At 44.8% G+C, this 11,485-nt stretch overlaps 1 protein-coding gene across 2 annotated transcripts; it reads left to right on the forward strand.

The window, feature by feature from the left end:
• The first annotated feature begins 432 nt into the window (after nucleotides 1-432).
• On the forward strand, nucleotides 433-6,750 carry CD180 (CD180 molecule). 2 transcript variants are annotated; one of them, XM_075078199.1, is made up of 3 exons: nucleotides 433-683; nucleotides 3,513-3,679; nucleotides 4,355-6,750. In XM_075078199.1, the coding sequence occupies exons 1-3, from the start codon at nucleotides 597-599 to the stop codon at nucleotides 6,078-6,080; spliced, it is 1,980 nt and encodes a 659-aa protein (XP_074934300.1). In that variant the 5' UTR covers nucleotides 433-596; the 3' UTR covers nucleotides 6,081-6,750. The 2 variants fall into 2 exon arrangements, with proteins under 2 accessions (XP_074934300.1, XP_074934301.1); XM_075078200.1 differs by having other exon boundaries at nucleotides 3,630-3,679.
• The last annotated feature ends 4,735 nt before the right edge of the window (nucleotides 6,751-11,485 follow it).

Genomic DNA, 11,485 nt, shown 5'->3' on the forward strand with positions numbered 1-11,485 from the left:
AGAGGAAAAAAGATATAATTTTCAGATTTCAGCTTTACTGTTTCTAAAGAGAGAAGCATGTTTCAGCACTGTGATTCTTTCTGCAGCAATGTAGGCACAGATCTTATGCCTGTATTTTTGTTGTTTTACAAGTTTTTGTGACTTCCACAAGCGATGAACCAAATTTTGTTTGACTCAAACTTTCCACTGCATTAAATTCCCCTTTGGTGAGACACTACAGACTTATATGCCCTTTTCTTGGTCTACCTCCTGTTCCATGCTGAACTAACTACCCTGTACTTAGCAGAGATGTTTCACTCTACACAAGCATGAAGACCAATTTCCCTCACTTTCCTTTCTAAAAAAATCTGGTTTGCCCCAGAAAAGTATCAGTGCATGGTCATTTGACTATATTTAAATCAGGGAAGTTCCTCTTTCACTCCAAAACTACTGTTCTGCTCACACTGAACCCAGCAGGTTCAGCAAGCATTTCTTTTCCTTACGACCTTCTTTCTACCCAACTCACCCAGTTTATCTGACCTTTGCTTTCATGTCTTGCTTTCATTAAGGGAAGAAAGCACAAGATCATCCATTTTAACAATCTGCCTCACTCTGTAATGGCCCGTAATTTATACTTTTTGATTTTCATGCTTGCCTGCGTTAGCTGCGAATCGTCCAGTGCGGCAGAGACCATGTGCACAGAGGTGAGTGACATCCGCCGGTTGCTCTTGAGGTACAGGAGCCGCGCATGTAGAGGATCAGTCTCTGGTGAATACTTGCCTGCTGATCTCTGACTTTTTGCAGCTCCTGAGGGCTTTCTCTCAGAGGGATCTGAAGGCTTTTATCTGAGAAGTAAGGCTTGAGATGCACTCAGGGAAGGGACATCTGTCACTGTCCCTTCTCCTCACACCCATGCACCCTTGCACCCTCATGCTCTCTCCTGCCGCTGCCAGGTACCTAAGTATCCATCAAATCAGCACTGTGCTTCACCTCCCAGAAAGCTGGAAAGACTAAAAAGTTTCACAGGGGTGTTTAGCAGATATCGGATCTAGACAGAGAACAGATATAAAGATTTTTGTCTCATTCTTACACCCTCCATACATGAATTTGTACACATTAGTGGGATGATGGTGTCTCTATTTCTCATTTGGTCTATGTGTGATACCACATGAGAATAGGAAGAAAGTACCAGGGTTTTTCCAGGGGCAGGGGAGAAAGGCAACCCATAAGATTTTTCTTTATTTTTTTAAAGTGGGAAAGAAGGCAAAAAAAAAAAAGGTTTTTGATTCAGGAAAGAAGCACCATGGAAACCCAGCCCTATGTAGCACATGTTTAGGCCCAAGAGCAAGTTCCTCCCTGAATTAAATATAAAAATTTAATTTGTGCAGTGTGAGTTGCACAACACGATCCCCCAGGGGATAGTTGCTCCTCAGCTCCCTGTGAGAGCTGCTCCATGCCCTGAAGCATACAGAGGGAGCCTACTCACTCATTTATTTGAACAGTAAAACAGACACCAGCGTCCTTTATAGTGACACCTAAACATTTTTTATCTGTTTAAACCGCGTGACACAGCAGTCAGCTCCGCAGATCCTTCTGTGTTTATCAGTATTGAAAGCATTGGGTTTTTTAAGTCTGTTTTGCCTTTTCTACAGCTAACAGTGCTGTATTATTTCAGTGTTTCTAGGCTGGAGCCAAGTCCCCGTGCTATGGCAGGTACCGGGATGGCTTGCTGCCGCTCAGGTCGTGCCATGTGCCCAGCCATGGGCAGTGCTGCCTCATCCCACCGTGCCAGTGCTGGACCTGGTGCCATCCCTCCAGCACTGAGCCCCTGCCAGGCCCCAGCGCACCGACGGGGAGAGGGACAGTGGAGGAGCCACACGCCCCACCCACATGGGGCATCTTATTGTGACAGTCCCATTCCACTCCCTCCCACCTCCTCCATGCTGCTGCGGCATCTCTCTGCCCCTGCCTGCTGGGCTGCACTGCCTGCAGCAGCACAGGGCCATCATGCTCCCCAGCACCCTCCAGTTATGGGAGTTGCACCTATAGGAAAGGAAGAAAGTGCCATGCCCAGCTTGTGGCTTGCAACAACAAATACTGCTCTTTCCCCTCCAGTGAGCTTACCAAGTGCCTCCACCACCCACCTGCCTCTCCTAAGCCACAGACAGAGACACGGTTTAGATCTCACTCAGTCCCATGTGGACGGAAAGACCCGAACCTTGTGCACCTTTCCCCAGGGTTCATGCATGTGTAGCTCAGCAAAACCCTGGTGAGCCATGTGCTCCCACTCACAGGGTGCGCATCTGCACTCTCCTCTTCTTGTCGCAGACTCCAGGCTCCAGCGCATTTCTCACCAGAACCCCACTGCCTGTACTTGCTTTCTTTAGTCTAATAGAGTATCTCTGAATCTTATTAAAAGAGTCACATTGGCTAACTGCTTATATGTGAAGCACTAACATGCTCTTCAGTAAAAGCAAGTAGAATGTCTCTGAGCTTCCTGGCAGGATATGGCCAAAGCTGCAGCTGCCACATGGCCCTGAGGACCCCATTGCTCCCAGGCTGGCCATGTAGCCAGGCAGGGCTTTCTCTGGGAGCAGGGCTGGGTAAGGAGGAGGGTGGCACTGAGCTAGCTGTGCCTATGCTCCCCACTATGGCTTGGCGGCTGGGACAAGTGTCATGTTCTGAGCACCTCCACTGCCTTGAGCAGTTGCGGCAGGATGTTCCAGGGCAGCGTTTCCCTCCAAGCCATAGCCCCATGCTCTGGTTGACTTTTGACCAGGCAAAGGCAGGTCAAGCATGTTTAATGAATTTCCCTGGTACCCACAGAGTAGACTTCTCTACATAATAGGTGGATTTATTTTCAGTTAAACTGAAAAGCCTTTATAGAAATTTTAAAGACTCAGTGTATCAGACACAATCTTGTCTAGCCTGAGCTAAAAACCTTCTCGCCATCAGCTCACTACAGCATGTAACTGCAGTTCAGATCCAATTAGTTTGGACATGTTCCTTCTAGAAACATTCCCACACCTGCTCTTTTTCACCCTCTCTCTGCAAGGGTTTCTTAAGACTTCTCTTAGAATAAGCTTTGTTGCAAGAGTCACGAAATTCAGAATTTAAAACTACAGTGTGGGGATTCTTTCTTAGGGATTGATAATTCATCCAGAAGAGTAAACAATCCTTACATGTGCTAACTTTGGTAAGAAAGTGCTGCAGATGACACGCTTCAAATTAGTACAAGAGAGATTCAAGGCATTCATTCTAAAAAAACACACTCCACAAAACCCCAGGGCTGTGCATTGCAAGCCTGCACTAAGGTTTCGTAGAGTTCTGGCTGCTATGTTTTTAAATAATCCAAAATTCTGGGCTTTTTTTTTTTTTTTTTTTTTGAAGTGCTACCATCTCCTATTTATATTCACAGTAGATGCAGTTGCTCTTATACCTTATTATATACTCTTATATATACCTATATATTACTTACTTTTACTTTATATATACTTATATACTCCTGCAGTTTCACTATATATTTTCCACAGATTACAGTAAATAAAAGCTATAGCTGTGAAGGTTTAGGACTGAGGAAGATTCCTGAAAAACTACCTGTCACAACTGAAATCCTTGACTTCAGCTTCAATGTGCTCCCTTCCATCCAGAATTCAACCTTCTCTGAGCTGAAGTCTCTTCTCTACTTGGACTTAACAAGGTATGGGAGCGCATCCTCGCTTCAGCACTTGAGGTTGATCAAACCCCCTGGCCCGAAGCCAGCTTCTGGAACACACCAAGCAACATCTCCCTGCCTTCACAGGGAAACTACCAGTTCCACTTGCAGACAGTTGTGACGTATTTTGCTAAGCAGAGATTGATATGTTTGGGCAATATCTAGGCTTCTCCTCTGATGACCAACATTTGCAGGACAGTGGGTGGAATATGTGTTTTCCACGTATTACTGCTACTAAGACAGTACTGACAGCGAAGTCACTAAAGAAATTTTTAAATTAACTTTTCTGTAAAGACATTGTTCCCTAAACCCTAGAGAGAGATAGGTTTGGCCCTCATAAATACCCAGCTTTTTCTATAGGAAAAGAGATTTTCATTTTATTAACTTGGACACTAAAAACCTCATGTCTCCCTGACTTCCACAAATGCTTCCACAAACCCACCATTTCAGGGTAGGTTTTTCTTCTCACCAGGACCCTGTATTTCAGTGCAAGCTTACAAATACAAGGCATGTGTCATTGGAAAAGGCAGACACTTTCATCCTGGTGAAGGCAACTGATCATGAGTTCTTACAGATATAAAGTGCAGATTGGGTTATCATGTATACTGGGAGAGTTTTGTGAGACAGGCCACTGATGCGGGGTTTTGTTGCTTTCTCAAGGTGTCAGATCAACTGGGTGTACGAGGGCGCCTTTCACAGCAACAGGCAGCTAAAGACAATCATTCTGACTGGAAACCTGCTCATGTTTCTGTCTGACACAGCGTTCGCTGGCCCACACTCCTTGAAGCATCTTGTCTTAACACAGACGGGAATAACCAGTATGTCCTTTATTCCAATGACAAATCTGGACAGCTTAGATACTCTCATCCTGGGCAGCAACCACATCTCTTCGCTGCAGCTTCCTCCGAACTTTCCCACTCAAAACCTCAAATACCTTGACTTTCAAATGAACAACATAAAAGTAATCACAGCAGAAGGTGTCCGCGTTCTGCAGAAGACTAGCAATATAACTCTCGTCTTTAAAGGCAATGACATCATATACATTGAACCCGGAGCTTTCCAGGCCCATTTCTATTGTTTGGACTTTGGCGGCTGCACTGACATCCCCAGGGTTCTGACAGGGATACAGAACTCCACAGCCCAGACCCTTTGGCTGGGAACATTTCATGGTGTGGAAAAGGAGCCCTATATAAGCCCAAACGTTTTACAAGGCCTCTGTAACATCTCTGTCAAGGATCTCTATCTGCAGCTACGGCACTTCAGAAACCTAAACACCGACACGTTTCAGTGCTTGACCAGGCTCCGAAAGCTGGACCTAACTCAAACCCACATCAGCGCCTTGCCCCCTGGCATCAGTGGCATGAGCTCACTAGAAGAGTTGGTTCTCAACGCGAACTCCTTTGAGCACCTCTGCAACATCAGCTCTGCCGCTTTCCCCTCCCTCACCCACCTCCACATCAAGGGGAACTCACAGGTCCTGCAGCTGGGCTCTGGCTGTTTGGACAAACTGGCAAAGCTTCAACATCTTGATTTAAGTAAGAGTCGTATTGAAAGCTTTGACTGCTGTAGCAAAGCATTGAGCGGTTTGAGCAGTCTTCGTTACCTGAATCTGAGCCACAACATAAAGCTCCACCTCCAAGATGTGCTCATTAAGGATGGTGCTAACCTTGAGCTGCTGGACCTAGCTTTCACTTCTCTTCATACCAACACTTCGCAGGGTCCTTTCCGAAATTTGCATCTTTTGCAAGTGTTGAATCTTTCCTCCTCCCACATTAATACTAGCATTCAGCATCTCTTTCAAGGCCTGGAAAACCTCATGCTCTTGGACCTTAGTCAAAATAACTTTGAGTCAGGGATTGTGCCAAATGACAAACTGTTCCAACAGCTATCCAATTTAGAGGTGCTAATTTTATCATCCTGTGAACTGACAACAATAGGCAGCCAAGCATTTCACAGCCTCAGGAAGTTACGGCATGTTGATCTGAGCCACAACAAGCTTACTGCATTCAGCACAGATGCATTTTTAAACCTCAAGAGCATCTATCTCAATTTTGCCCACAACAGGATCCGCATTGTACCACGTGACAAGCTAGCATACCTAGCTGGCCACTGCGTAATCAATTTAAGTTACAACCCTCTGGACTGCACCTGCTCCAATATTGGTTTAATCACCTGGTACAAACAGAACCTGGATAAAATTGAAGACCATGAAGGAACGAGATGCTCTGAACCCAAATTGCTAGCTGGGGCTCAGCTGGCCACCATCTCACTCTCATGTGGGATAAACACAGCAGGAATCATTGCAGGTGTCCTGGCTATTTTATCCTGTGGTGCGATCTTCATTTGGGGTGCTCACTATTTCAAGCGAAATTACCAGCACATATAAGTTTATGATGGAGAAATAGAAAAGATGTGCAGCAATTATATTAAGATGAAAGACAACTTACTGTTTTGTTTGTGACCTGTATTTTCTTAACTTTTGTAATAGCCTTTCCATTTGTATTATAACTTTTAGAAAAATAACGAAAACATTTTATTTGAGAACTGGAAAAATAAACTATGACCTGAGCCTTGAAAATGGATAGTTTCTGTTACAGAGAAATCCAAGTTCAACTCAATGTTAGTGCTGGTGTCTCAGCTGCTACAGCTAATGCACCTGTAAAGGGAAGATCCCAGTGCCAAAATCAAGCCTTGTTCTCGTTAAAAAACAGAAAACCAAACCACCACTACCACTACTCTCAAAAAAAAAAAAAAAGCCAAATCAACCAAACCCTCACTCTCTGTCAAATGCCCTTGAAAAACAAAGTTGTTTAAGAGCCAGCAGTAGTGTAGCCCACTGTGCTTAAAAAAAAAAAACAAACCACCACAAAAAACACAAACAACTTTCTATGAAGAACTGGTGCAACATTCATAGTCACATAAGACCCACTCCTGCAGGATTAGCAGAAACAGCCTGTATCATCTTTGCTATTTCTTTCAAGTATTTTTGATCCTTAGAAAGTTCCTGGCCATCGAACCTGTATCTCTCTTGCCCCAGAGTTGGCCCTGCTCCTATACTATTTACTAGACTCCATAGTAAGCACGGACTAACAACAATTTCAGCTTTAACCATAAAACCTGTAAACTTCATCAGGAATCTGTGGGTGCTTGGAACTATGCTTGCTTGCACAGGGCAAAAAACCCCAGTGCCGATGGCTATGAGGCTTTCCTCTGCCAGTCCAGAGTGGACTCTTTCCTCCCACAGCAGCCCATGAGAGAAAGCTAGAGACTGCAAAGGGGGCAGTACAGAGGGGAGCAGCAACCTCATCCCATGGGTGCTGTTAGTGCCAACAGCTACTTCACGTTGCTTCTGATGTGTGTCCCTGGAGTGAAGTCAGAGTCTCTTCACTCCAATGGGATACGAAACAGCCAGGCAGAAAAAAAGACAGACTTGTTATTATTTACTTTTACTAAACAACCAAATCCCTTTCTCAACTCATGTGAATAAAACCAGTGGCAAGACAGACTATGTGCATTTGACCAAGGGTCTGATGGGAGCTTACTATGCCTACTCACCTGCCCTGTGCTACCATAGCATGATTTATGGCACTAGGGCTTTAACAACAGGCTAACCCTGACATATAGACACAACCTTCTCAGAGGGCATGACCCTTCTGTCTCCACGGCAGAGACGTGGAGTCTCACCCTGGCCCAGCAAGGCTACCCTGGGTATTAAGCTGGGAGCTGTGGTTGCTCACTGAGATGTGGAAGGTGAGCTCTCTCTCAACAGTTTCCATGCCGGACTCTACATTCAGCTTCAGCATCTCCCTGAAGGCATTTACTTGACATTGCCCTATGTAATAAGCTGACTAGCTAAGATTTCAAAGATCCCTGCTGGACTAGAATGTTTTCACTTATTTCTGAAGACACTGATGACAAGAAACCCTGCTTGGTCTTCTCAAGCAAGAAATAAGTCTCTTATTTGAAAAGTCCCTTTTACCTTGTTAGCAAATCAGACTAACACAGCATGAATTTTTGTCACTTCCAGAAGCCTTCCCATCATGTACACCACCTGCCTTACACCATAGCTTCTCTTCCTCCTGCCTTTGCAACCGTGTGCTGCCCAAGGGTGCACAGGGAGAGACATTGATATTTCCTCTCCAGTAGCTTACAAACACTCCCTGATTTAGGGTACCAGGACATTGTCTCTCCTCACAACTCTCTGAATTGCTGACCGGTATTCCCTGTTTCTGGGGCTGCTGACACGCTCTGCACAGAAACCTCCTCCTGTCCCCGTCTGCAGGTGCTGTGCTCCCAACTGCGCAGCTGCAGAACACCAAAGCTGCACATGCTGCCTGCATCAGAGCCCTTCCACAAGGACTGGTCTAAGGGAGAGAATGTCACTGAGCAAGCCATGCTGCCAGAGGCAAGGACTCCCCACTCATCCTTGGGAGCAAGGCAGGGATGGTCCTGAAGTCAGCCCAGGGTTCAAGGTGCATTTTCACCTCCCTCTGCAAATCTGACTGGTTAAGTGAGCAACCTCTAATAACCGCCTTATCTAACAACCCAGCATGAATGCCAACGTGCGCACCGTCCAAGGGAGACCTGCTTCTTCTATTATTTCCCCCATAAATTTGTGGGTTTAGGAAAGCGATAGACAAATAATGAATTAAAAGGGAGCATGATGCAGTTCATAGCTCGGGATAGGCATGAAAAAGTTGCTGCAAGTACCAGGTAGTAACTGTGGGAGACGCACAAGTATCAGCAACCTGAGGGATAAACTGCATGTTGGGCTGATGCTTTCTGAAATGCCTCTTCATTTGGAGAGAAAAACCAGATTTAAACACCACCGGTTTCTGAAAAGCTACCTGGTGTCATTGCATAGACTCGTGTAGACCTGAGGCAGTTAAAACTCAAAGATGGCTGAAAAGGTGAAATGGTGAACATGTTCATGTGCAATATATATTTGCACATATAATATTGAGTACAGACTTTCCTGTGACACATCGCTTTCCCTCTACACAATTTGTTTCTGATGACCATATCTTTTCCTGTTGTCATTTTAGATTTCTTTTTGATTTACTCTACAGTGTCAGCTCTTATTTGCCTGCAAAACACCATTCATAGGACACCGTGAAAACAACAGTGCTGAACAGCATGCACTGTGTGTTTCAGGATACATAAATCCTAAATACATGGACTGATATTCTGGGGAAAACTTTATATATGGCTATAATGCACTAAAATATCCAGATTATATATTAAAACTTTTTGAAGTCCAAAGATTCAGTCTTCTGGGAACACTTAGCAAGAATGTAAGTGGAAAGAGACAGTAGATTTATTTTTCTTTATAGCATTTGTTTACCCAGTCAAGCTCTGATCTGATGCTGTCCTTTGTTTCCAGTCAGGCCTTTTATCTCTTATTTTTTCAAAAACAGCTGAGGAGCCGGCCCACAGAGAGAACAAGGAATCGCCTGAAGTGGATGGTGCCTAACAGGATTAAACTCATCACTATGCTAGCTCCTAGGCTACCAGTGTCACTGAAGTCATGGTAAACACAAAGCTGCAAAATAGAATTTGTTATCAGTATTTATACAGCGAAGAAACTTGAGCAGATCTTAGCTAACAAGTCACATTTCAAAGACAGGTAAACACTTTATTTCAAAGCCAAGTTCTTCCTTCCCCCACTGTGCTTAAACAGGATTCTATCAGTCAGATGCAAGTCAGTTTTTGAAAGACTTACTCTGAACAGGAAGGTTGAAGAGGCCAATTTACCAATCTGTTGACTTAAAAAAAAATATCCTAATGCCAGTGATGCATCTTCTAAGAACTTTCTCTCATTCACTAGTCTTGTCTGTACCTGGAAAAAGAGCAGGTGAGATCCCTTCCCAACCACCCACATACCATACCTCCTCATCTGGCAAATACAATGGAAATTATTCTCTTCCAGCAGCAGACATCACCCTTCTCCAGCAAATCTCTCAGACACCCTCTTACCACTGTATCTAATTCACACCTGCATTTTGAAGGGCTTGTTGTGTGCTAGAACTTACCCACATTGTTACTGTCTTCTTACTCTGCAGAATTCTCCACTCTTCCTGATGCTCCCACCTCTTTGCAGCTTCAACCATAACCTCTAGTGTCACTTCCCACCCTCTGTTCATTGAAATCCATCCTTGGCAGATGTCTGGAAGATTGAGCTGGTCAGTGCTAATCAAACAACATAGTCAGTGGGGAAAAAAAAAAAGTGGCTAACCCAACCTGTGAACTGGGACATGCATCCACCATACCCTCTAGTATCTTCCTGTCCTGACTTACTCTTCTGAGATGCCATCTGAGCCACCATCCAAATCCAAGCTTGACATCCCTGCTAAGTCTTGTGAACTACGTAAGAAAAATATGGGGTCTAAGGAAACATAGCAAACTGGGAGTTCAGTGCTGAAGAAGGGACCCTACATTTCCCTTTCAGACCATGAAAACATTCCCATCCCAGGTGAGGTGCAGTCTCTTATAACAGTAGAATTGAAGATGACAGGCCATGCCAGATAAGATACTGACAACCTTTCTCTCCCAACTTCCTCCTCAATGCAAACCCCCTACACACCCCTTCCCTCTGGCCCTGAACACTATGGAGGCTCACTTTGCAATGCAAGTCTCTATGCCAGGCAGAAGTGACTGCTGCTGTCCTCAGCCAGAGACAGCACAGCAGGCAGAGCAGTGAGATCCAGAGCCAACCCTCAACTCTAGTTACCTCCTCCCCTGACCTGCTGGATCCTTCTCTCCACTTCTCGACTCATCACCTCCCCAGCCAGTGCACCAATTTTGCAGAATATCTGCCTGCTGCTGTGTTGCAGCAAGCTGGAAGGATTGGGGGTGGCCTGCAGCTTCCCCTCACCTATTGGTTTCAAGCAGAGAGCAAAGCAGGAAAAATTATGCTGTAACACAGCTGCACTTGATTTTGTACAGAGGAAAAACACTGAGGAAACAATACAACAAAATGAACAAAAATAATGCCGCCCCCCCCCCCGCCGAGTAAACAGTTCCTGGCATGTGCCAACCAGCTCTGCAGGGCTACTGGCAATGGAACAGTAAAGACACGTATATTTTAATAGACACTGCTCCTCGGCAAAAAGTGGACAGATGAAAATCAGGGAAGCAATAATCCTGCCCTGTTGTTCCTCCTGCCAAAATGATTTTTATTCACTGAAGAGGCCACTGGTTACTAAGGTGGTCTGCTCCATATTCCCTGTCTTCTTCACTGCATCTTTTTATCTTCTATTATTAAAAAAAAAAAATAAAAATTTGATGACAGTCAAGGGGTAGAGATTTCAAAACTGAAGAAAACATTGCACTTCCACATGTTCCAGGAATTTGTCATGGCTGAATATTTAGCATGAATAACAAAAACAAAGACTGGGTATTTTGAGAAGGTACTAAAAAACATACTGACCTATTGTAATGAGTGATACGCGTTTCGGAGGAAAGATTTAAATGTCACATTACAGCCTACTGCCATTGTTAGCTACCAGTCAGGATATGGCACCCATCATCACCCTGTGCCTACCTACTCAACAGCAGAGCAGCAGTTCCAGCCACTGCCTGAAATGAGATACTCAGCTATGCAGACCTCCTCTGCCTCCAGACTAAACTGCATTTACTCATGCAAAATCCTTGGCCAACATGTGCCTTAAGGGGTGTGCTCAGTTTGCCCCAGAGAAACAAGAAAACCCAGACGCCCCCTCTCCAAGTAGAACAGAGATGTGCCTCAAGTTGCAGGAGCGAAAGCAGTTTCAAGGAAAAATGCTAACACAA

Source organism: Phalacrocorax aristotelis, chromosome Z, assembly GCF_949628215.1.
Source record: "Phalacrocorax aristotelis chromosome Z, bGulAri2.1, whole genome shotgun sequence".
Taxonomy (NCBI): Eukaryota; Metazoa; Chordata; class Aves; order Suliformes; family Phalacrocoracidae; genus Phalacrocorax; species Phalacrocorax aristotelis.

Bases quoted from the DNA above. Each gene is read 5' to 3' on its own strand.
- CD180 (XM_075078199.1), top strand. From the start codon at position 597: ATGGCCCGTAATTTATACTTTTTGATTTTCATGCTTGCCTGCGTTAGC. The intron at 684-3,512 runs GTGAGTGACATC...TATTTTCCACAG, and splicing joins CAGAGACCATGTGCACAGAG to ATTACAGTAAATAAAAGCTA. The intron at 3,680-4,354 runs GTATGGGAGCGC...TGCTTTCTCAAG, and splicing joins CTCTACTTGGACTTAACAAG to GTGTCAGATCAACTGGGTGT.